Raw genomic sequence first — 26,872 nt, 5'->3', positions numbered from 1 at the left:
GCATAATTGCCAAAGGTTCAATAGCGATATTAAAAAGCAAGGGACTTAATGGGCAGCCCTGCCTTGTCCCACGGAAAAGAGGGAAGAAATCTGACGCGGTTTTGTTTGTTCGTATTGAAGCCTGCGGTGTCGCATATAAAATACAAATCCAAGACCGAAATACTGGGCCAAATCCAAATTCCTTAAGTGCAGCAAATAGGAAATTGTATTCAATTCTGTCAAATGCTTTTTGTGCATCTAGAGAGATCACAACTTGTGGTGAGGCGTCGTTTCGTTGATAAGTTACATTCAAGACACGACGCAGATTGTCAGAAATTTGCCTACCAGTCATAAATCCTGTCTGATCGGGGTGTATTAGTTTTGATAATACTTTTTCTAACCTACTTGCTAACACTTTTGATATTATTTTGTAATCACAGTTCAGGAGGCTAATTGGGCGGTATGATTCGCAGAGCAAAGGGTCTCTGTCCTTTTTTAACAGGAGAGAAATTGTTGCTTGTGTCATAGTTTCCGGAAGGACTTTTTTATCAAGAATCTCTTCGCAAACCTTAAACAGGAGTGGAACTAGTTTGGTTTTAAATTTTTTAAAGAAGCTTATAGGAAAACCATCCGGGCCAGGAGCAGTCCCAGGTTTCATTTTTCTGATGGCATCACTAATTTCGGACTGTGTAATATCAGATTCAAGTGATTTTTTATCCACCTCCTGTAGCGTGGGTAAGTTAATGTCATTAAAAAATGATTCAGTTGAAGTTTGGTCAAATACTGTGGAGGAGTAGAGCTTTTCATAAAATGATTTAAATTCTGTATTGATGGCTTTTTGGTCTGTTAATATACGCCCTTGTTCATCTTTAATTGCTGCTATAAAGCCTGCAGTAGATGACTGTTTTAGCTGGTGAGATAACAGCTTGCCAGCGCGATCGCTATGTTCGTAAAAAGTAAGACGGGATCGTAGATACTGGTCAATGGCCCTATTGTTGGTAATGGAGTCAAATTCTGTTTGGAGCAAGATTCTTTCCTTATATAAGCGATTTGTGGGTCTTATTGCGTGTAATTGGTCTACTTCTTTAATACGATCCATTAGCTGTGAGGCTCTTTTTGTCTTTAATTTATTTTCTGTGGCAATATAGGATATCACTTGTCCCCTTAAATAAGCTTTTAAGGTCTCCCAAATTAAGGAATAAGTAATCCCTGGTGTTTCGTTTAGATCCAAGAAGAGGTCAATTTGTGTGTTGATGAATTCAACAAACTTGTCATCTGACAAATATCTGCAATTTAGACGCCAAAAATAATTTTGGGCATTTTCTGGAAAGTTCAGCTGCAATATGACTGGTGCATGATCCGATATCACAATGCTGGCGTATTCCACTTGAGTCACCAAATGTAATAGTTTTTGATCGATCAAAAAATAATCAATTCTGGAGTAGCTTTGGTGTACCGGGGAGAAGAATGAAAATTGCTTAGATGTAGGATACCTGAATCTCCAAGGGTCCACTACTCCATATGCATCAAGAAATTCATTAATGCAAATGGCAGATTTACTAAATGCCGTGGATTTAGAGCTAGACCGGTCAAGAGCAGGATTCAAAGTGCAATTCAAATCACCAGCCAATATTAAATCATAGCAGTCAAGATCTGGTAGCAGAGAGAAAAGAGATATGAAGTATTTGAATATAATACCAGAACCCGCTGCAATAAGTGAAAAACCACGAAGTAGCGCCCCCCCCCCCTCAAAAAAAATAAATAAATAAAATTCCTGTGTGTGTTCAATGCATTTATTCAGATTTAGCATTGGAAAGAGATACATATAAGACATGTTTTTTTTCTTTCACTTTTTTCCCCCAAAGTATAATTAAAAAAAACTTAATAAATGGTTTTTAAGCACTTCAAATGTAACAATTATGGTAAGTTATAAACATGTTACTGTCCCATCGACTTATTTTTAAACATGAATAAAGTATAAAAAATTCTGTCTTTTTAAAATGCTTCATTGAGTGAGTCCACTCAAATCCGCTCAAGCTGCTCACTTACAATGAGTTGCCACAGCAACTGTTTACCAAGCTAAACGATGATTGACGCATGCGGCGCTTTGAAGTTCGCATCTCTGGCAAGATCATACCCAACCGTCGGTCAATCATCGTTAACTTTAATAAGCAATTCCAATGCACTGCCAGACCAAGAAAAGCACCAGGAGGGAGAGGAAGACAACGTGATTGGATCAGACCAGCTCGTCTGTATTTTATTTATTTCTCAATTGGAAAAAAAAATTCCACGATGGACTGAGGGCGCAAAGTTTGAAGCGTGCAGTAGCGAGGGATCACTGTATTATTAAAAAAAAACTAACTGCCTATCTTGTTTTCTGGCCTGTTGTTCTAAAAATTATGGTAGGTGGTGCCCATGCTTTTTCCAAGTTTGCTAACACCGGCTAATTCGATAAAGACTAGTTTTAAACCCGTGCATATGAACTAAATTAGCCGACAGCCAAGTAAGTGGTCGTGTGAAGTCAAAAATAACACGAATAATACATTTAAAATATTTCCATTACTGTTGCATGACATCAACTTGATTATTTCATAATTAACATGATGACAAGTACCCGGATGTTCCATTTTAACCCCATTAGGTACTGTAAAGCCCCACCAAGCGAACAGGGGAGGTAAAAAAACAACATCGAGACAAGTATTTTTCATGACTTTGAAACGTTTATTTATAAAAATTAAACCATTGATTTGTGTCTTTACAGAGAACGAATAGCAGAGCACACATTTGCTTTTTCTTTCGTCTTTTTAGCCCCGTTCAATGGAACCTGTCAACTGGGTCTGGACAGAAAAGAGACCCATATTCTTTCTCCCAGTTAGACATATGAAATTCATGTACAAAACATAAATGTATTAACTCTACATTTGACATTCAAATTAAATTAACTTTCTATCGTAGTTCAGCGCTACGGAATTGAATTACGTTAGAAAATACGCTTAAAAAAAACCAAACTAAAAAATAAAAACTGGTAAACTGGAAAATGAGCTATTAGCAAACTTGATTTGAACCACTAGAATTAGACCACCTAAAATTATTAAACTATATGATTACGCAAAATGTCGGATACAGAAGCTGATATGATCGACGGCGTGGTTTGATTTCAGTTTCTTTTGATTATTGAACCAAAACGGAAAAATAAAATAAAAATGCGACACGTGCCGTCCAAATCCAGATGACACTTTGGCTCAGTTTTTACTAGCTTGCGTTCATATTTTGTACATTATTCACACCATAAGAAAAATGATCTCTCAGTGTCGTCAGATTATTAAATTAGCCTCGACGGGCAGAAAAATAAAGCATCCGCTACCTTCACATCACGCCGGAACACAACTTCAATGATGATTAAAACATTAAAAAAAAGTACCGTTCATTTTTTAAAGTACTTCTAACTTCTTTTCTCTCCCATATTGTGATACTACATCTTTGCCGTGCACATAATACAGCCAGAAATAGATGTAAAATGACTAAAAACAATAACTTACTTGTTTAAAAATCCGCGTGGCAGTGCGACAATGATGCTCGATATGCAAATTGTTTTCTGAACGCTTGTGTGTGAAGGTAGCAGGATGGCATCTCACTATTATTTACACTCCAAAAACAACATTTTACAATCTAGTCAAAATATTTTTTTTCCACATGTTACAACTAGAACTTTTTTTTGTCTTTGGGCGGTTAAGAACAATCAAATAAAAAGGCTAAAAAAAAAAAAGAGCGTTAGCAGGAGTGGGAGGAAGCGTGGTGGGTCTTCGTGGTGTTTGAAGGCAAGACTGGATAGGATGACTCTTCTTGTGTAGTGTTAACTGGTGTCGAAGTGAGGTGTTACGTGGGGACAGCCGTCTCCAAGCTGCGGCGCCCTTGTCGCAATTTGCGCTTGTTGCTGTAAAGCGCCATCTCTTCTAGGGCCGAGGTGGTGGATACAGGGACTTCGGGGTCTGGGCTGTGGGGGGAACCTGGATAAGAAGTGTGTACATACACAAAAAAATGAGGACAGTTAGTTTCTGAAGAGTTTTGAGTGTTCGTTAAGGCGGAAAATATCCCCTGCAAAAAAAGTGAGCAAGACAAAAAGCAGATGGAGATGATGTCAGAAGGCATCTCAGGATAGACTTATGCACCCAGCAACAGAAAAATATTGTATACAGTGCTAGCCAAAAGTATTGGCACCCCTGCAATTCTGTCGGATAATGCTCAATTTCTACCAGAAAATGATTGCAATTAAAAATGCTTTGGTAGTAATACCTTGATTTATTTTGTTTGTAATGAAAAAACACAAAAGAGAATGGAAAAAAATCAAATCATTATCATTTTACACAAAACTCCAAAAATGGGCCGGGCAAAAGTATTGGTACCCTTTGAAAAATCATGTGATGCTTCTCTAATTTGTGTAATTAAAAGCAACTGAAACTTACCTGTGGCACATAACAGGTGGTGGCAATAGCTAAATCACACTTGCAGCCAGTTAAAATGGATTAAAGCGGACTCAACTTCTGTCCCGTGTCCTTGTGTGTACCACATTGAGCATGGAGAAAAGAAAGAAGACCAAAGAACTGTCTGACGACTCGAGAGGCAAAATAGTGAGGAAGCATGCGCAAGCCCATCTCCAAAGACCTGAATGTTCCTTTGTCTACCGTGCGCAGTGTTATCAATAAGTGTAAAGCCCATTGCACTGCGGACGGAAAAGAAAAACTGAGGAGAGATTTCAACGAAAGATGGTGGATACTACGGATGTAACGGTACATGTATTTGTATTGAAACGTTTCGGTATGTGGTGCTCGGTTCGGAACGGAGGCGTACCGAACGAGTTTCTGACGTAATGTAACCTTTACTTTTCGAGGCTGTGAGTCGATCGGGTTACAGTTTCTTTGAGTAGATTATATTTACTCCGTCTTCTCTCTACTATAATGAGGACCAACACAGTAGGACTGTGGACAGTATAACCCAGAAACGTCAACGGCGCGAGAACGCAGTGAAACTGCACACTAGTCGCAGTGCGGCCGCGTGTTAGACGCATCCCAGAAGCGGCTCAACACGACGCACGCAAAAAGAACGGCAGAGTTTATTATTTGATGCGAGGCGCGAGCCTCCTGCGTCAATACTACTACCGGTAACTAGGATCGGGCAGACCGGAAGTCACTCGTGTAAAAATACGGTGGATCCGGTCGATTTTCAAACTAATATGCAATCGTAACCCACTTTTTAAGTCCATCAGATCTCTTGAGTGGTAGATCGGGGCACAGTTGACTATAATAATAACCAACATGGCCCCGTGTTCAATACAAAACCCTCCTACCAAAACAAAACAAGTAGGAACCAATATTCACATTGGAACTAAAGTTATACAACATAAAATATACAATATAAATGAATACTGCATCACATTTGTAAAATATAAACACATAATAAAATAAATAATAGCCCATTTAAATAAAATGAAATGAGCTAAAACAACTGTAATAATAATAATAAGAATAATACACAGATCCTGCTTACACAATTCAATTTATTCATTTCTGTGTGGAGGTTTAACTCGAGAAAATCCACCAATAAAGCTTTTGAAAACCGTTCATAAGAAAAACAAATGATTCATTCTGGCATTTCATTTGTAAAATACATGTTAAAATCTTTGTCATTGGGATTGATTTTCTCATTAGCACAGGACTTCTTTTTTCATCTTTCTTTCAGAAAGAAAGCTGACCAATACGCGGGGTCTGAAAGGCAAATTGTTGTTGGATTATTATCTTTAAATACCTGCTACTTTTTGAGCAGAATTCTAGCTTTGTATAGGCTAATGTTCCTATTGTTAAAACCACAAAAGTGTGTAATAAACAACTAGCGCATTTATATTTTGCATTTTGTTTTCTTACTGTACCGAAAATGAACCGAATCGTGACCTCAAAACCGAGATTTTTGTGTACCGTTACACCGCTAGTGGATACAGAACCTCGACTGACATCCAAACAAGTTCAAGCTGTTCTGCAGTCCAAGGGTACAACAGTGTCAACCTGTACTATGTGTCAGCAACTGAATGAAAAGGGAATCTACGGTAGGATACCCAGGAAGACCCCACTTCTGACCCAGAGACATAAAAAAGCCAAGTTGGAGTTTGACAAAACTTACCTGCGAAAGCCAAAAACATTTTGGAAGAGTGTTCTCTGGTCAGATGACACAAAAGTAGTTTTTGGGGAAAAGGCATCAACATAGAGTTTACAGGGGGAAAAAACGAGGCCTTCAAAGAAATAACACTGGCCCATAGTCAAACATGGCTGAGGTTCCGTGATGTTTTGGGGTTGCTTTGCTACCTCTGGCACTGGACTGCTTGACTGTGTGCATGGCATACTGAAGTCTGAAGACTACCAACAAGTTTTGCAGCATAATGTAGAGAAAGCTGGCTCTCCGTCAGAGGTTATGGGTCTTGCAGCAGGACAATGACCCAAAACACACTTCAAAAAGCACTAGAAAATGGTTTGAGAGAAAGCAGTGGAGACTTCTAAAGTAGCCAGCAATAGGTCTAGACTGAATCCCACGGAACACCTGTGGAGAGATCTGAAAATGGCACCCTTCAAATCTTAGAGACCTGGAGCAGTTGGCCAAAGAAAAATGGTAAAAAATTCCAGCAGAGCATTGTAAAAAACTCAGTGATGAATACGGGAAGCGGTTGTCCGCAGTTATTTTGTCTATAGGTTGTGCTACCAAGTTTTAGGCTGAGGGTGCCAATACTTTTGTCCGGCCCATTTTTGGGGTTTTGTCTACAATGATAATGATTTAAATTTTTTTCATTCTCTTTTGTGTTTTTCATTGCAAGCAAAATAAATGAAGATATTACTACCAAATCATTTGTAATTGCAATCATTTTCTGTGTGAAATTATCTGAGAGAATTGCAGGGGTGCCAATACTTTTGGCCAGCACTGTACTGTATGTGCATACTAAGAGTGTAACGGTATTCGTCCTGTACCGTCATGGTACAGGCATCACGGTTCGGTAAACGCAGTCAGATGACGGATTTTTTTTTTTTTTAATCCATGTCGTACTTAGTCCTGTTTTAGTCCAGGGGGCGGTATTAAGTATTTGATTGTTTAGTATATTGTAATAAAATTTAATAAATTACCTAATAGTAATACCAGAGTCATAAATACAGTAGTATGAAAAGGTATCTGAACCTTTTGGAATTTCTCACATTTCTGCATAAAATCACCATCAAATGTGATCTGATCTTTCTCAAAATCACACAGATGAAAATACAGTGTCTGCTTGAACTAAAACCACTCAAGCGTTTATAAATTTTCATATTTTAATGAGGATAGCATGCAAACAATGACAGAAGGGGGAAAAATAAGTAAGTGAACCCTCTGCCTAAGGAGACTTAAAGAGCAATTGAAACCAATTTTTACCAAAAAATTTAAGTCTTGTGTGTGCCCAATCACTGATGAGTGGTTTAAATTTGCCCTGCCCACTATAAAACACCCCTGGTCAGAAATATCTTGATGAGAAGTATTGTCTGATGTGCATCATGGCTCGGTCAAAAGAGCTGTCTGATGACCTGCGATCAAGGATTGTTGATTTGTATAAAGCTGGGAAAGGATACAAAACCATCTCTAAAAGTCTGGATGTTCCTCAATTGACAGTCAGAGAAGATGTCTACAAATGCAGAGTTTGCACTGTTGCTTCTCTCCCAAGGAGTAGCGGTTCACCAAAGATGATGCCAAGAGTTCAGCGCAGAATACCCAGAAAGATAAAAGAGAACCCTAGAGTGTCTGCTAAAGATTTACAGAAATCACTGACACAGTCCATTATCTCTGTGCACACATCAACTATTTGTAAAACTATGGCCAAGAATGGTATTCATGGGAGGACACCATGGAGGAAGCCACTGCTGTTAAAAAAAAACACTGTTGCTCGTTTAATGTTTGCAAAAAGGCACTTGGACACTCCGCAGAAGTTTTGGCAAAATATTTTGCGGACTAATGAAACCAAAGTTGAATTGTTTGGGAGTAACACACAACGTCATGTGTGGAGGAAAAATGGAACGGCTCACCAACATCAACACCTCATCCCCACAGTGAAGCATGGTGGAGGGAGCATCATGATTTGGGGCTGTTTTGCAACCTCAGGGCCTGGACAACTTGCAATCATTAATGGAAGAATGAATTTAAAAGTTAACCGGGATGTTTTGCAGGAAAACCTGAGGCCATCCGTCAGACAGTTGAAGCTAAAAAGAGCATGGACGCTGCAACCAGACAATGATCCAAAACACGGAACTAAATCAACTTCAGAATGGTTTCAGAAGAACAAAATACACGTTCTGGAGTGGCCAAGTCAAAGTCTAGACTTGAACCCCATTGAGATGCTGTGGCATGACCTAAAGACAGCGAGTCATGCCAGACATCCCTGGAATCTGACTGAACTACAGCAGTTTTGTAGAGAAGAATGGGGCCAAGATTAGTCCTGATTGATGTGCCAGACTGATCTGCAGCTACAGGAAGCGTCTGGTTGAAGTTTTTGCTGCCAAAGGAGGGTCCACAAAATATTAAATGTGATGGTTCACTTTCTTATTTTTCCCCCCTTCTGTCATTGTTTGCATACTATCCTCATCAAAATATGGAGAGTAAGAGTCGCGTTTTATTCTTCACAAATCTACTCAAGTAAAAGTAAAAAGTATGGCTTAATAAAAAACTCTTAGTAAATAAAACAGGGTAAATGTTAACACGTTTCTACCCACCTCTGGTGTAATCCAAAATTGAAAATAGTAGTATAATTATTTTTATAGAAGTTACCAAGGTGCTACCTGACTTTAAATGCTACCTCAGTCGATCCAAAAAGACAAAAAGGGCCGCGTTGTCTATTTTTGCACATAAACAGCAAATGAAAGAATGTTAGAACAATAAAAACACAAATTCACTAGTTTAATGTTTTCTTCTATTTATTTAGCACTATAATAAGAGCTGCTTTTTAGTTTTAGCCAGTAGGACAAACTTTCAAATGCTGTTGTACCCAAACTGTACCAAACCGTGACTTGTGTGTACCGTTACACGCATAGACTGCGTACATATATCAACCTACTGTATATTAGGGGTGCGCACATGTTTTTTTTGTTTTGAGCATTGTCATGGTACCACGTAAATATGTCGATAACGTCACTCCTGGTTAGTATGGGGTTAACTTGGGCTTCTTTTCATGTTGTTTGTCAATTAGGGCTGCCACGATGAATCGATGACCTAAATGATGATCCAATTAGTCGACAACGTTTTTTATAGTCAATGAGTTGTTCAGAGACATTTTGAAAATGGTGCAAATTCCCTTTTTTGAGCCTCTTAGGATATAAAAAATTTTTTATTTAAAATTTTTATCTACTTATTATGTAAAAACACTAAATATTTTATATTCAATATTTTAAAAAATCATTTAAAAACACAATTTAAATTAAACAAAAATGGGAAAAAAATGTATATATTAGATAAGTAACTAAAATCCAATACTTTAGACTCTATTTTAATTTTATTTTTTTGAATTAACATTTTTTTTTTTTTACAAATATTTTATATTAAAAAAAAATCAAGTTATCTGTAAGTTATTTTTTAAATGTTTCAAATTGTTTTATTTATTTTAAAAACATTTTAGATAAAAAAACAAAAAAGCAAAAAAAACTACCCTCTTCATTTATTTACTGAACATTTTTGATAAAAACAAAAAAAAAAAAGCAGTAAACTTAAATTTCTATCGTCCTCGACGTAAGCGGATCATTAGAATGAATCAAAATAAGATACCGTAATTTTCGGTCTAGAAGCCGCCACTTTTTCCCTTCATTTTGAATCTTACGGTTTATAGTCTAGTGCGGCTAATTTTTTGATCTATTTGGGTTAATAGGCAACACAATCTGCCTAGCATGTATTGCAGCGTTACAGATGTAAATAAAAATCAGAATTCATGTTCTGTGCTAATTATTTCTTCAGCTACTGTTCCAGTTGTTTTATTAATTGCTAGTTATGGTATTTGGTACCACTTTATTTGACAGCGGCATCGTAAGACGAGCATAGGACTGTCATTATAATGACGTGAAACTATCATGGGCATTACTGAATGCTTATGACTGACGTCATTAAGTGTCATCCTGCAAATTATGTTACTAACTCCATTTATGTCCAGCTCAGCTCTTTTACATCCATCCAAAAGTGAGACAGTGTCATGTCATAATTATGATTGTCTAATTAGTCTTATGGCGCCACTGTGATTGAGTGTTACCAAGTACCATAACTAGCAATTAATGAAACAATTGGAACAGTAACTGAAAAAAATAATTACCACTAACATGAATTTTGATTGTTAATTAACATCTGTAGCGCTGCAATGGATGCTAGGAAGCATGTTGGACGACAACAATGTTGTCAGCAGGTGGCAGCAGAGGTTGACTGTCTCCCCCAAGGGAGCAGTGATGGCTAAATGAAGCTTTTTGAACCAATGAAGCTTTTCAGCCAATTGGTTCAAAGTTTCATGGTGGTTCATTTGTACCTATGACAGTCGTATGATGTCGCTGTCAAATAAAGTGTTACCGGTTAATATCTTTTAGCGTGAATATCCCATACTACAGTGAGGACAGCTGCGGCTTATACTCCAGTGCGGCTTACCTATGAACAAATGCCGTTTTCGTGTCACGATTGGTAGGTGGCGGCTTATAGTCAGGTGCGCCTTATAGTGCTAGAATTATGGTATTCGCTCTTTTCTTTGGATGAATGATAAGACTTACATTCTTATGTACTCTTGATAGTTCAACTACGTTAAGCCCAAAGTTATATAACAGTAGCTAACATGTAATTACTGTAATTTTCGCACTATAAGGCGCACCTGACGATAAGCCGCCACCCACCAAATTTGGCACAAAAACAGCATTTGTTCATAGATAAGCCGCACTGGACTAATAGATGCAGCTGTCCTCACTTTATTATGGGATATTTACACCAAAACATATTAGCTGGTAACACTTTATTTGACTGCCATAAAACCAAATTAACCACCATGAAGTTTTGAACTGATTGGCTGCAAAGCTTCAATGCCTCAAGAAGTGTCATTTGGCCATTACTGCTCCCTTGGGCGGAGACAGTCAACCTCTGCATCCAGCTGCTGTCAACACTGTTGTTGTACAACAAGCCTCCTAGCATGCATTGCAGCGCTACCGATGTAAATAAAAATCAAAAGTCATGTTCTGTGCTAAATATTTCTTCAGTTAGTGTTCTAGCTGTTTCATTAATTCCTAGTTATGGTATTTGGTAACACTTTATTTTAAAGTGGTGCCATAAGATTGCCATTAGACAGTTATAATTATGACATGACACTGTCATGAGCATTAGTGAATGCTTATAACATATGTTATTTAGTGTTATCCGGCAAATTATATCACTTTTGAATGGACGTAAAAGATCCAAGCTGGACAAAAATGGAGTTAGTGACATAATTTGCCGGATGACATATAATGACATCTGTCATAACCATTCAGTAATGCCCATGATAGTGTCATGTCATAGGTATGATGGTCTTATGAGAGTCTAATGACGCCACTGTCAAATAAGTGTTACCGCTTAACCCAAATAAATCATCAAATAAGGCTCACTGGACTATAAGCCGCAGGATTCAAAATGAAGGAAAAAAGTAGCGGCTTATAGTCCGAAAATCACGGTAATATATGAACCATTTATCCAACTTATCCCCGAAACAAACAGTGATTAGTTGACTATCATAATAATCATTTGTGGCAGCCCTACTGTCAATAGAAGTCCACTAAAAACTATGTGTCACGTTAGGGTTCAAAAGCAAAGCAGTCAAACTCCCATCACACGCAATCCTACCACTAGGGGTCGCTTATCCCATGTAGACACCTGAATCAAAACATACAGGAAACACGTTTCTCATTCCTCCTTATTCGGGGTTGCTTATCGTAATCATCAAAAAGTCCAGTGTAGTGAATCGGCACGCTTACCCGGATGCTGTGAGCTGTCGTCGATGTACTGCACGTCGTCCGCCGCGTCGGGACTCTGCGAGGAAACAAGCGTCAGTGAGTGGGAAAAATATTGGAATGCCATTTAGAAACGCTTAGGTTAGCTTGTCAGCGTCATGATATTAATGGAAAATCCCCGGCACAAAGCACAACAAGTCAAAGTAACGCTTAAAAAGATACAAGTTACCCATTAGCCTTTGTTTCCACCAAGTTTGGCTAGCTTGATAGAAACGTGACTTTTCTTAACTCTTTCATGCATGAATTTTTTCTTAATGATTTTATTACATCCATGTAAGACAGGGCTCTCAAACATCCGGCTCAGGGGCCCAATTTCGGCCCACTGGACATAATTTTGCGGCCCCCATTTGGACATCCAATTGTAGAGTTAGATTTGCCGCCGCGTATTTTGCGACGGGCAATTAAAATAATATACATTACAGATCATGTTATATCATTTAATTCAAAATCATAAACATATTTTCCGGACTCTAAGTCACACCCGAATACAAGTCGCACTGGCCATAGAAAAACATTATACGTTGAAGTAATAATGTTAAAATAGAGAATAACAAGCTAAGTAAACATCTGTTAGCATCACATATTAACAGTTTTTAGGACAACTACAGCCCACACCAGTGGTCCCCAACTTTTGTTGCGCCAAAGACTGATATGAGGTGGGCCTTTTTTTCACGGACCGGCAATGTACCGCAGAGAAATACAATAAATATAATATAACACGACGGGGCTAAAAACGAATGTGGAGGGAAAATGCAACTCGCCATAAAAAGCTGTTGGCTGGCAGAGTGAAAATAAATAAATATGAGTGCTGCAACGAGTAAGTGATTAACTTGAGTAATTCGGTGAGAAAAAAAGCTTTGAATCAAATTGTGCTGCTTCGAGAATTTGCTTCATTAGAGTGACATTGTAATGGTTAGTTTTGAAAATGCTCATCTAACATGGCTGAATCCAGCTGCTCCCTGTTAAGACCAACATAAGGTCAATTTTTGTTTGAGCTAATGTTTTTTTATGCATTCGTAACTTAGTTTAAAGGTATATTTAGCCTTTTTTTTGTCAGAATATGTGTTTGAACGATTTGTTGAGAGCATTAAAAAAAAAAAAGCATTTTATAGCATTTATGCTAGCAGAGTTTTGCTATGCAAGTTAGCCAATTGTTTTTTTGTTGTACTTAGATCCTCATTTATTTATTATTTTTACCATTTGAGGCTAAGCTCAGGTATTTTAATTAATTTCTAAATGAAAGTGCAATCCTGCATAGTTTTAAGAAACATTTTATTTTGTATTTGCATTTAATGCTCCTTTGAAAGTGCAATCCAAGCAAGCCTTTGCTTTACGCCCTCAAAATTATTCTGCAATGTATTAAATATTTCTAATCCGATTACTTAATTATTTGAACTAACTAGTTGCATAGACTTCATAATTTTATTAACGGGTCACAGTCAACAGGCACTGCGCCACGCCTTCAAGTAGGGGGCCATCCAACACTCAGCTTCAGTTATTCGCAGTCGGTCGCAGCGAGACATGCAGCGGTCCAACGACGGATTTAGATTGAAAAAGTACGAAAGCTGTACCGCATACAAACAGGAAGGATTGTCTCAGGAGTGATGTGTTCGAGGATTCAAGGTAATTATTATATTTTTCGTACCATGCATGTATTTTGAAACGTTGTGAAAAAAACTCAATGGGAGAAATTAGCCGCTACGGCATTGGCGTCATAGTTCGCAATATTTACGTAAAATAAATGCTAACTGCACGTTTTTTTTTTTGCTTCAAACCAAGAATCGAGACTGTTCTACGTCCATATCTATAAAGAATTCGGGGATTTAAGCATTAATCCACAAGAATTTTTTACGGAAAAAGCTCTTTGTTACATAAGGCCGCCGCTACATTTGCTTACTGACTAGCATCATACTTCGCAATATTTACGTAAAATAAATGCTAACTGCATGTATTTTTTTTCTTTTTGCTTTTAACCAAGAATCGAGACTGTTTTACGTCCATATCTGTAAAGAATTCAGAGATTTAAGCATTTATTCAAAATAATTTTCAACGGAAAAAGCTATTTGTTTACATCAGGCCGCCGCTACATTTGCTTACTGACTAGCATCAGTTCGCAATATTTATGTAAAATAAATGCTAACTGCACATTTTTTTGCTTTAACCAAGAATCGAGTGTTTTACGTCCATACCTATAAAGAATTCAGGGATTTAAGCATTTATTCACAAGAATTTTGAACAGAAAAAGCTCTTTGTTCACATAAGGCCGCCGCTACATTTGCTTACTGACTAGCATCATAGTTCGCAATATTTTACGTAAAATAAATGCTAACTGCACGTGATTTTTTGTTGTTGTTGCTTTTAACCAAGAATCGAGACTCTTTCACGTCCATATCTATAAAGAATTCAGGGATTTAAGCATTTACTCACAAGAATTTTCAACGGAAAAAGCTCTTTGTTTACATAAGGCCGCCGCTACATTTGCTTACTGACTAGCATCATCGTTCGCAATATTTGAATGAAATAAATGCTAACTGCGCGTGTTTTTTGCTTTTAACCAAGAATCGAGACTGTTTTACGTACATATCTATAAAGAATTCAGGGATTTAAGCATTTATTCACAAGAATTTTCAACGGAAAAGGCTCTTTGTGATTACACTCGGTCGGCTTTAACGGCCAAGCCAACAATGCAGGCCACCTATTAATCAGCCCCGCGTCAGTGTTCCGTCAGTATATTATGAATTCTAGGCTAGTTAATAGATTAATCGACTACTAAATAAATCAAGTGCGACTTATAGTCCGGAAAATGCAGGAATTAAAAAATAATAAAAACAATGTGTAAAAAGTTGAAAAAAAAAAATACAATGAAGACATATTCAAATTAATAAATCTCTTGTGACCTGACATTGCTTAACTCTTTGACTGCCATTGACAGCAATAGACGTCCAATCCATTTGCACTGGGAGTTGAAATGGATTGGACGTCTATTCCCATCCAGACGTGTTTTCAAAACCAAAAGCCACCGCAATTTGCGAAACAACCATAAGCAGACAGACGAGCCAAGACATTTCCAACAAGCACCGCATGAGGACATCCCCGGCCTCCCTTGTAATTCCTTAGCGCCATACTGATTATTAGTCAATGCGAAGATGCTTTGTGAGTGACAGATGGGCAAAAGGGGGAGGAGCAAGACCAAGGCCTGGTTGTCAGGTTTGTTCTGAGGCTCAGCATGCAGCCGATACCTGGATGTCGTAAACCGGTTTGGAAGAGGGAATGGCGGCAAACTGGCGGTAGTCAAACCTCTTTGACGACAGGGACTAGAAGGATAGCAAGACAGGATGAAGGAGGGATGGGGACAGTCGAGAGTGACGGGAAGTGGGCGGGATTTAAACAGGCGGCGGTGGAAGCAGGTGAATGATTGAGGGATTCTCGGATGATGAAATCGCAGAATAACTAATACACAAATGCACTTCAAGTAGCTGGAAAAGAAGGTTGGTTACTCTTTTTAATAATGTTGCACCGATACCATTGTGTAATCCTAATCTACCACTGACTTGGCTAGACGTCTAATGCATTTGAAGCGGGAGGGAGGTTTCCACTTCAAATAGATTGGACGTCTACTCGTGACAAATTTATTTCAATTCACAGCAAAAGCATTAAAAAGAGCTTTCGTCGCCCCTACCAGCACGGCCTTAGGGCGGCCATGTTGGTAGGGGCGACGTGCCCATCAAAAGTCAGTGCATTGACATTGTAATGAAGTCAAAACTAGCTTGTTTCTCAATCGATTTTTAATTGATTATTCAATCAATGTCAAAGCAACTGTTATTTACTCATTCACTCTTCCAGGATGCTGTTCCAGGTAGGAGAGAGCATGTAAGCCCCCTCGTCCCTGTTAATGGTCCTCGGGCCCCGCTTGCGGATCTCAATGGCCTCCCTGATCCAGCGCTGATGTTTGTTTCCTTCGGTCCGGTTGGGTCTGGCCTTTTCCATGTCCATAATGTGGTTTTCCCTTTTGCAGTGATCGGTGATGGCTGACTTGTGATGTTCCTGTTGTGCATGTTCTTTTATTGCCCTTGTTTGTCTTATTGCTGTCTCCTTCTCACACTCCTTCTTGTGTTCCGTTTTTCTTGTAATAAAGCTCCTGACTGTCTCCCCGATGTATGATTTATTGCATGATTTGCATGGATTTTCATTTATGGTGTTACATTGGTTTTCTGGGTGGATTTTGTCTTTTGGATGGACCAATATCTGACGGAGTGTTGTGTATGACTGGTGTGTTTATGTTGTATTTTTTCATGACTCTTTGGATACGTTTCGTGACACCTCTCACGTACGGCAACGTCACCATATCTCTGTGTTCTTGTTTTGTTTTTTCTTTCCCCCCGTGTTGTGTTGTTCTTCTTTTTTAACCTGTCCTGCACCTTTTGCTATTGTCCACTGTGTAAACTGACACTTTGTCAAGGCATGTTGTATGTGCTTTTCCTCCTGTGTTCTGTAATCCGGGTCCGTGATTATTGTCATACGTTCACGTTCTGACTACTGACAGTTTATGGATAGTGGGGTGTTCAGATGTCCATAGGAAGTATTGGTCAGTGTGTGTGGGTTTCCAGTGTACTTTTTTTTTCATGTCGCTGTTGTCTGTGTGATGTACAGTCCCTGACAAAAGTCTTGTCGCTTATCCATTTTGTAGAAACAATTGCTAAGAACCTGACTTTTAATTATTCAATTGATTTCACAAATGGCTCATATGAAAGCTAAGACCATCCCAAATGATGTTGAATGTACAAAAATATGTTTCACTGAAAAAAGATTTATCATTTAATAAAGAAATAAAGGTCAAATTTTGGCAAAGAAAGCAGTCTTGCATGCCTCCCAGAGTTCATCAACATTCTTGGGTTTCGTCTTCCATGCTTCCTCTTTCATCCTACCCCAGACATGCTCAATGATGTTCATGTCTGGTGACTGGGCTGGCCAGTCCTGGAGGATCTTGATTGAAGTATGCAATGGAGCACCATCCTGCTGCAGAATTTGTCCCTTTTGTTTTTTTGGTTGGGAATGTAAGAGGCAGCTAAGATTTGTTGATATTTCAGACTATTTATGTTGCCTTCCACCCTGCAGATCTCTTGCACATCCCCAGACTGGATGTAACCCCAGACCATGATTTTGCCACCACCAAACTTCACTGTTTTCTGAGTGAATCTCAGATCCATGCGGGCTCCAGTAGGTCTCCTGCAATATTTGCGGCGGCTGTGGTGTAATTCAATGGAAGATTCATCTGAAAAATCCACCTTTTACCACAAAACAGTGAAGTTTGGTGGTGGCAAAATCATGGTCTGGAGTCATTAAACAGCGTCTTTGTGTGTTTTGAAAAGCGCTCTAGAAATAAAATGTATTATTATCATTATTAAATGATAAATATTTTTCAGTGAAACAAATATCTTTTGGTACATTCAACATCATTTGGGAGGGTCTTAGCTTTCATGTGAGCCATTTCTGAAACCAATTGAATAATTAGAAGTCAGGTTATTAGCAATTGTTTCTACAAAATGGATAAGCGACAAGACTTTTGTCAGGGACTGTATGTTTATGTCTAAAAAGGCTATAGATTGATTGAAAAAACACATTATGGACTGAAAAAAAGGCCAGAGTCATCCGCACCGAAGAAAACAAAACATCAGCACTGGATCAGGGAGGCCATTAAGACCCGGAAGTAGGGCCCGAGGACCATCAACAGTGATGAGGGGACTTACATGCGCTTTCATACTTGGACCAGCATCCTGGAAGACTGAATGGTCAGCAGAGGGCGTGACTCGCCTGTCAAATGTAACAGGCGAGTCACGCCATCATCCATCAGCTGATAAAGACGTGTCACACCAACACCAGTAATTCTCTGATGAAGGCGGCAGGTAATAAAAACAACATAAAACAATTGTCTGGGATAAAAGAAAAAAATCATCTTATCTATAAGTGTAGACCAAATGAACTCAATGACACTATCCGCTAATGATAAACTAATTTGTGGGATGGTGCATCTTGGTCAGAGGAAAAACTATTTTTACAGCAGTGTGCGTAGCTGACTGCCATCTTGTGTAGGTTGACCAGCAGTTAGAAACAACATTTCGAAAAGTATGTATTGTACAGCATCGCCATGTTATTTCTTCGTACTCCCCGATACCGAAGATGCAATATTAATGCCGTATTGTTATTGATACCGGTATTGGTGCAACACTACTTTTCTAACAACTTACCAGTCTTCCAGGGGAGGTTAGTCCTCGTGGACTGATGAGTTCTGGAAGATAAGACATTGAAGACAGAATGAAGTCCAGTAATATAAGATTAATCTCAGCACAAAAACTTTTTACCTTCCATCGGGGTGGGCGAAGGAGTGGGCGCAGGCGACGGTGACTCGGCTAGCTGGTCCAAGGTGTTGCGTTTCTTCCCGTCGCGAGACTTAGCGATGACCATTTGAGCTTTGAGGGCGTCCTGTTCCAAAGACTTCATGCTACCGAGAGAACCAAAGTAAGTATTATACAACCGTGGCGAGTTGTAGGACCAAAAGGACGAGGTTGCAGTGTTCAAATCTGGGTTCTCCTTGTCCTGGTGCCTTAAAATCAACTGATTTTGTAGAGTTCAAGACAAGATCTGGTGCCCCTGGAGATGTGAAAATCAGAAAATATACCTCATTGGGAGATGTGATCTTGCAGTAAAGGCCTTGTCAACACCAAAGAAGGCATCCCAGGAAAAGGATTCTTCAGTTAGGTGCAACTAATCACTCAGTATTTTGCGATTAGTCGACTAATCGGTTCAAAGATAAATCACACTATTTACTGTAAAGTATAGAAATATTTTTTAATTACAAATTGATGAGAAAAGTTGTTTTTTATAGGGTATCGTTTTTACAAATGTTATTTTGTCTTATTTTAATGATTGTCAAAATTAAGTAAAAAAAAAAAAAAAAAATCATATTAACTGATTTTAAATGTATAAAAATATATTAACAGTTGTTATCAATGTTTTATTAGTTTAAATGATTTATTTTTCTAAAGTAATTTAAATAATAAATAAAAAGACAATATTTCTTGTTCTTTTGCTATTTTTAATTTTGAATATATTTTAAATATAAAAAAATAGAAAGTAAAAAAAATATATATATTATATATATGTATTTTTCCCCATTAAACAAAAATACTACATTAGAAATATTGTTTTTTAAAAAGTATAGTTTTGAGAAATATTTGTCTTATTCTAGTAATTCATTTTTAAAATTAAGTTAAAAAAAATGAGTAAAAAAAAAAGATTATTTAGTGATTTTAAAAGTATTTAAAAAAGAATATTAACAGTTGTTTCCTTTGTTTTATTAGTTTAAATGATTTATTTTTAAAGTAATTTAAAGAATAAAAATAAAAAGAGAAGATTTCTTGTTTTTTTGCATTTTTTAAAATTTACAATATATTTTAAATATAAAAAAAAAAAATTAAAAATACATATATATATATATATATATATGTATTTTTTACCTTATTAAACAAAAATACTAAACATCTTTAAAATTGAAAAAGAAATAAATTGAATATTTTATGTGAAATTTTAAGCTCTGAGTCAAAATGGACTGGATGTCTATCGTCGTCAATGGCAGCCAATGAGTAAAAACGCTCAGAAAATCATTTACGGACATTTCTGAGACCAATGTTTTTCAACAATTAACCAACTATCAAAGTAATTCTGAACTAATTCATGAATCAATTCGTTGTCCGTTAGTCGATTAATCGTGGCAGCCCTACTTCACACGCTAACTTGCTGCAGGCAAGTGTGCTTTAGTAGAAATGGAAACAGCAAGGCACAAAAAATGACACGAATGAGCTGAAAAAACACGTGCAAGGTGCCAGACAAAAGCGGAAAGGTTAGCAAAAGAACCTTTCGGGCACCAAAGCCCCCCAGCGCACCCCCCACGATGCTGTGCGGGAGCAGACCTGAGCTGGGAGGCGGCAGAAGAGGGAGGTTGTGACGCCCTCACTCGAGCCTGGTAGAGCCTCTTAGCCAGGTCTTGTTCATACTGCCTAACATCATCCTCCAGGCCTTGAGGCCTACGGCGCCCCCCAGTGTGACCAAAGGGAAAGTGATGAAGAAAAGATCACCAGGACAGAGGAAGACACACAGAAAGAGGAAAGGGAAAAATGGCAAGACAAACCCAAGGGAGTGAGGATAGACCGCATTTACCGTGCAGCTCTCCACATGGCCCTCTTCTCGGCCTCCAGCGCTCGCTTCTCGGCGGGGGAGAGATCCTTGTCCGGGGCCACGGCCAGCTCCGGACTCTGCATGCGAAGCCGCTCCTGGTGTCGGCGTTCGGCTTTGGCGGTGCGAATGGGGGCCGAGTTGTCGCCGGGGTAGACGGGGATCAAACTGGGGAACACGAAGAAGCGCGTGAAGACTGGTCGGGAAACCAAACACTTTCATATTATTTACCCAGTCATGGAATTGGGCCGCTGCTCCAGTCGGAAGCTGTCATCTAACGAATTCCTCAGCGTGTCTCCTTTACCGTCCACTGATGGAGGCCTACGAGGAGAATCGTATCGATAGTTATGATCCAGAATAGATGGATTTTTTGGAAAAGGCAAAAAACCAAATTATATTTAAATATGCACCAAAATCACTACATCCCACACATTTACAAAAAAAAAAACAAGCTGGTTGAAAATTGAGCAATGATGTTTGTGGCTTTAAACGAAATTTAAAATATGCAATTTCGGAAAGGGACATAAAATTTACAGATGATGTGCTTAAGACTCTGAATTCACCCCCAATAAACACAGTGGTATGAAAAAGTATCTGAACCTTGTGGAATTTCTCACATTTCTGCATAAAATCACCATCAAATGTGATCTAATCTTTGTCAAAATCACACAGATGTAAAAACAGCATCTGCTTTCACTAAAACCAACCAAACATTTATAGATTTTCAAATTTTAATGAGGATAGCATGCAAACAATGACAGAAGGGGGAAAAATAAGTAAGCGAACCCTCTGCCTATGGTGACTTTAAGAACAACTGAAACCAATTTTTACCAAACAATCTAAGTCAGGTGTGTTCCCAATCACTGATGAGTGGTTTAAAGCTGCCCTTGCCCACTATAAAGCACACACCTGGTAACAATTGTCTTGATGAGAGGCATTGTCTGATGTGCATCATGGCTAAGTCAAAAGAGCTGTCTGAAGACCAGCAATCATGGATTGTTGACTTGTATAAAGCTGGGATGGGATGCAAAACCATCTCTAAAATTCTAGATGTTCATCAATTGACAGTCACAGAAGTTGTCCACACATGGAGAGAGTTTGAAACTGTTGCTTCTCTCCCAAAGAGTGGCCGTCCACCAAAGATGACGCCAAGAGTTCAGCGCAGAATACTCCGGGCGGTAAAAAAGAACCCTAGAGTGTCTGCTAAAGACTTCCAGAAATCACTGGAACAGTCCAATATCTATGTGCACACATCAACTATATGTAAAACTATGGCCAAGAATGGTGTTCATGTGAAGACTCCACGGAGGAAGCCACTGCTGTCTCAAAAATACATTGTTGCTCGTTTAATGTCCGCAAAAAGGCACTTGGACACTCCACAGAAGTTTTGGCAAAATATTTTGTGGACTGATGAAACCAAAGTTGAATTTTTTGGGAGTAACACACAAATTCATTTGTGGAGGAAAAATAGAACAGCTCACAAACATCAACACCTCTTCCCCACGTGAAGCATGGAGTCAGGGAGTTGTATGATTTTGGGCTGTTTTGCTGCTTCAGGGCCTGGACAACTTGCAATCATTAATGAAAGAATGAATTCAAAAGTTTATCAGGATGTTTTGCAGGAAAACCTGAGCCCGTCTGTCAGACAGTTGAAGCTAAAAAGAGGATGGATGCTGCAAGACTGATCCAAAACACAGAAGTAAATCAACTTCAGAATGGTTTCAGAAGAACAAAATACACGCTCTGGAGTTGCCAGGTTAAAGTCCAGAATTGAACCCCATTGAGATGGTGTGGCATGACCTAAAGACAGCGCTTCATGCCAGACATCCCAGGAATCTGACTGAACTACACCAGTTTTGTAGAGAAGAATGGACCAAGGTTAGTCCTGATCGATGCGCCAGACTCATCTGCAGCTACAGAAAGCATCTGGTTGAAGTTATTGCTGCCAAAGGGGGGACCACAAAATATTAAATGCAATGGTTCACTTACTTAGTTTTCCCCCTTCTATCATTGTTTGCTAACTGTCCTCATTAAAATATGATAACCTATAAATGTTTGGGTGGTTTTAGTTAAAGCAGACACTGTTTTTTCATTTGTGTGATTTTGACAAAGATCAGATCACATTTGATGATTTTATGCAGAAACGTGAGAAATTCCAAAAGGTTCAGATACTTTTTAATACCACTGTATGATAACAAATTCAAATTTTAGATTTTAAAAGGATTAACAGACTATAATTCAATCATCCATGAGGGGGCACTTAAATCACTTGACGTTTAAAAACAAAACCACGGATTGGGTTCTGTCGATTTCTTCAAGTTTTTCCAGGTGAGACATTACCAGGGCTCCAGACTAACATTTTTTACTAGGAGCATCAAATGGATTGGACGTCTACTCGAGCCGAAAATTTACCGTTACCGAGATGGTTCACGATGACCGACGTAATTTTAACCATGTCGGTAAATTCAGTTTTTTAATGAAACGAAACGAAAAAATGAAGTCTTTTCAGCCCGCTTTGACTATTTGTTGTTTGGCTATGCTCATTCCCTTTAAGAAAGCATCCAGTGTGATTACGTGTGAAGTCACGTGGCCATCAGAAAATCAAACAAACAGAAGATTGGTACACTGGCGGCTAACGCTACAAGTGAACGGGATGGAGTCAGATAATAATGAAATGGCTACTGATAGCTAGCCATAGGCATTTCGAGTATAGCATTAGTTGACGCTTATAGTGTGGTGTTGGTGCCAAGAAAGAACTTGACGTCAGATGCCTGGAAAATTTTTGGATTCGAGAACGATGACAAATGATGGAGCCCTACATCATTTTGAAGGTCCATTTCATAGACAATAATTGGGAGCTGCTGAATACAGCCTATTTCTCGACAACCACATGGGTGAAATGATTGCTCAGGCCCTGAAAAAATGCCCTCTGTGTGGGGCGTGAAGTCACCATCACCACCTGTGACAGGAGCTCTAACCTTGTCGAAGCGGCTGAACTTTGGATTAAGTGGATTGGGCACGAACTGCATCTAGCAATCAATCTTGTGTTATTTTTAGGGCTGTCAAAATTATCGCGTTAACGGGCGGTAATGAATTTTTTACATGCATACATTTCAGAAAATGCTCCGGAGAAAAAAAAAACCCTGAAACCTTGAAGTAAACACTTGTGTAGCGTAATCATGTCACAGCAGCCATTAACAATGAGTTGTCTGATACTTGGTCCTCTATTTAAAGTGTACTGTTCAAGCCCCTCTTGCTTCCAGCCACTTGTGTTACAATGACATTTTTGCAGTGGCCATGTTGATATTTATAATGTATGTACATTGTTGAAGTCATAAAAGCTGTTATAAATGTTCATACTTGAATGCTTATTGTTTACAAGATATTCTTATATACTTAATGTTTACACTGCATGTATAATTGTTATGTTAAATTGAAAGCTGGTAAATAATTCAACGAGAAATGGTTTGTATTTCATGCGTTGATTCAGATTTTCAGATTACATAACAGCCCGCTTGGGCAAATTGATCGCCATTTATCGTTATCGAGGTAAATCTGCTCAATTTACCGTGATAAGTACTTAAGGCCATATCGCCCAGCCCTAATGTCTACTAGTGATAAACTAATTGCAAGCGTGGATGGCGGCCATCTTAGGTAGGCGGCTTCATACCCTGAACTCCCACAGTAGTTGGGCGGCGTGGCACACAGTCGCGACGGTGTGGAAACAGGCTCCACGTCGTACTCCACTCCATCCAGCAGCACCTTGCCTGTCACCTTCATCTGCGCTACATGCTTGGCCAGGTCTTCCTCATCGTCTTCATCCTCTTCGTCCAGCAGGTACTCCCGCGCTCGCTGCTCAAATTTACGTTCTACGGCCGGACGGACAGAAGTTTGCCAATGAGTTTAGTGACACATTTTCAGGAAGTAACCTGGAACTGACCCAAAATCAGGTTCAATCATAGTTAATGAAATGTTTTTTTCTTTAATTAAAATCTTTGCTTGCTCTCTGTAAATATACAACTAAAAAAGCAGTAAGAACCGACCTTCCTCTTCCCTCATCTTCTTGAGATCGTCCTCGCCGACTAGCGAGACTCGAGGTTTGGGCTTATCGGGCGTCTGCTGCTTCACGTCGATTTCAAAGTACTTCTGTCGGTCGCGGAAGGAGCGCTGCTCAGGGCTGTCCTTACCACGGGGAGACGGACTCTGCGGAGAAGCGACCATTGTTAGTGGAGTTCAGTTTCAGAAGCTGATTTGTCAGGATTTGAAAGGGTGAAGGCAGGAAGCATCCGCGAGAAGAACCCAGCATTTTTTTATTTACGACTTGATTTGGCTGAAGTCCACCACCGGCCAAGCTAGCGCACCATAGGTAGCAGCGGCAGCGGCGGCTACCTGCGTGTCAAGAGACGGCCTGGATAGCCGAGGCACTGCGGCCAGATTCATGTACTCCCAACAGTCAGACGAGAGGGCCGGGTTAGTCTCGCCGGCCCCCTCCTGACCGCTCGCACCGTCGTCAAACACATCATTTGATTCGGGCTGAAAGGGCCAAAAAAAAGCTTGGAGCTGAATGGGATTACATTTTAGCGAAACATGATGGTTCACCTGTCTCAAGACAGGTAATGTGTGTGCAAAAAAAAAAAAAGTCTTGATATGACAGGAAATGACATCAAAGGAGGAAGCTTCACTGTGTGGAGTTCATGCTTCATTAGGAAAATAATTAGCTAATCTAGTATGATTCCACTTACCTCAGGAGAAGGCTGTTTGGGATGGAAATTGTTCTTCACCATGTACGGGTCCTGAAGCTAGGAGAAAGAAAGGATCTAATATTAAACACATAAGATGGGGGACAAAAACAAAACCAAACCATCAAAATGAAGCAGGCAGATGTACTGCACACTAGGGCTGCCACAAATGATTATTTGGAAAGTCGATTCTTTTTCCTGATAAAAATCATGAGAATAATTGGACCAGGAATATTATGTCACTGTGGAGCTGCAGCATTGCATTTTTTCTTTCTTTATTATGTATTTTTTCTATTTTGTTTTGTCGTTTTTTTTCTCGTTTTTATGAATTACAACAATAATCATCCTACCTTCATTTCAGTGGAGACTACAGAAATCAGAGAACAGTCCATTTTTAATCAAAGAATAAATAAAATAGAGAAAATTAAAAAACATGAAAAATATAAACAATATTTATGGTTTTTCATTTTTAAAAAATCTGATAAAGTACATAATAAAAAGTAAAAAAAAGAATATACTTTTTTCAATGTTATAGTAAAATAAATAGAATGACAGAATTAGAAGAATGTAAAAGTATGTTTTTTTCTTATTTTTTTAAATGGAAAAGAATAAATGAGCAAATATTTATTGAATTTCATCTTTGAAAAATAGAAACTATAAACAAAACATAATAATAGGGCTGTCAAACGATTAACATTTTTAATCGAATTAATTACAGCTTAAAAATTAAATAATCGTAATTAATCGCAATTCAAACCATCTATAAAATACACCATATTTTTCTGTAAATTATTGTTGGAATGGAAAGATAAGACACAAGACGGATATATACATTCAACATACGGTTCATACAGTGCCTTGCAAAAGTATTCGGCCCCCTTGAACCTTGCAACCTTTCGCCACATTTCAGGCTTCAAACATAAAGATATGAAACTTAATTTTTTTGTGAAGAATCAACAACAAGTGGGACACAATCGTGAAGTGGAACAACATTTATTGGATAATTTAAACTTTTTTAACAAATAAAAAACTGAAAAGTGGGGCGTGCAATATTATTAGGCCCCTTTACTTTCAGTGCAGCAAACTCACTCCAGAAGTTCAGTGAGGATCTCTGAATGATCCAATGTTGTCCTAAATGACCGATGATGATAAATAGAATCCACCTGTGTGTAATCAAGTCTCCGTATAAATGCACCTGCTCTGTGATAGTCTCAGGGTTCTGTTTAAAGTGCAGAGAGCATTATGAAAACCAAGCAACACACCAGGCAGGTCCGAGATACTGTTGTGGAGAAGTTTAAAGCCGGATTTGGATACAAAAAGATTTCCCAAGCTTTAAACATCTCAAGGAGCACTGTGCAAGCCATCATATTGAAATGGAAGGAGCATCAGACCACTGCAAATCTACCAAGACCCGGCCGTCCTTCCAAACTTTCTTCTCAAACAAGGAGAAAACTGATCAGAGATACAGCCAAGAGGCCCATGATCACTTTGGATGAACTGCAGAGATCTACAGCTGAGGTGGGAGAGTCTGTCCATAGGACAACAATCAGACGTACACTGCACAAATCTGGCCTTTATGGAAGAGTGGCAAGAAGAAAGCCATTTCTCAAAGATATCCATAAAACGTCTCGTTTAAAGTTTGCCACAAGCCACCTGGGAGACACACCAAACATGTGGAAGAAGGTGCTCTGGTCAGATGAAACCAAAATTGAACTTTTTGGCCACAATGCAAAACGATATGTTTGGCGTAAAAGCAACACAGCTCATCACTCTGAACACACCATCCCCACTGTCAAACATGGTGGTGGCAGCATCATGGTTTGGGCCTGCTTTTCTTCAGCAGGGACAGGGAAGATGGTTAAAATTGAC

The 26,872-nt window shown here is 38.8% G+C and overlaps 1 protein-coding gene across 8 annotated transcripts in view; it reads right to left on the bottom strand.

Annotated features, from left to right (window-relative positions):
* Positions 1 to 2,679: 2,679 nt before the first annotated feature.
* Positions 2,680 to 26,872, bottom strand: part of scrib (scribble planar cell polarity protein) — a 115,832-nt gene continuing 91,639 nt past the window's right edge. For 3 of the 8 annotated variants that reach the window (XM_057824954.1, XM_057824955.1, XM_057824956.1), the window contains 11 exons: positions 25,007 to 25,063; positions 24,654 to 24,797; positions 24,308 to 24,467; positions 23,935 to 24,133; positions 20,496 to 20,585; positions 20,250 to 20,432; positions 18,395 to 18,534; positions 18,281 to 18,321; positions 15,275 to 15,349; positions 12,000 to 12,054; positions 2,680 to 3,986 (listed from right to left, as the gene is read on the bottom strand). In XM_057824954.1, coding sequence (XP_057680937.1) covers positions 3,856 to 3,986; positions 12,000 to 12,054; positions 15,275 to 15,349; positions 18,281 to 18,321; positions 18,395 to 18,534; positions 20,250 to 20,432; positions 20,496 to 20,585; positions 23,935 to 24,133; positions 24,308 to 24,467; positions 24,654 to 24,797; positions 25,007 to 25,063 — 1,275 coding nt within the window. In that variant the 3' untranslated portion in view covers positions 2,680 to 3,855. Of the gene's footprint in view, positions 3,987 to 11,999; positions 12,055 to 15,274; positions 15,350 to 18,280; positions 18,322 to 18,394; positions 18,535 to 19,987; positions 20,117 to 20,249; positions 20,433 to 20,495; positions 20,586 to 23,934; positions 24,134 to 24,307; positions 24,468 to 24,653; positions 24,798 to 25,006; positions 25,064 to 26,872 lie in introns of all 8 variants that reach the window. The other 5 variants (XM_057824957.1, XM_057824959.1, XM_057824958.1 and 2 more) reach the window with 3 other exon arrangements.

Source organism: Corythoichthys intestinalis, chromosome 20, assembly GCF_030265065.1.
Source record: "Corythoichthys intestinalis isolate RoL2023-P3 chromosome 20, ASM3026506v1, whole genome shotgun sequence".
Classification (NCBI taxonomy): domain Eukaryota; kingdom Metazoa; phylum Chordata; class Actinopteri; order Syngnathiformes; family Syngnathidae; genus Corythoichthys; species Corythoichthys intestinalis.
Note: the sequence above shows the minus strand (reverse complement) of the source record. Positions and strands in the feature narration are given on the sequence as shown.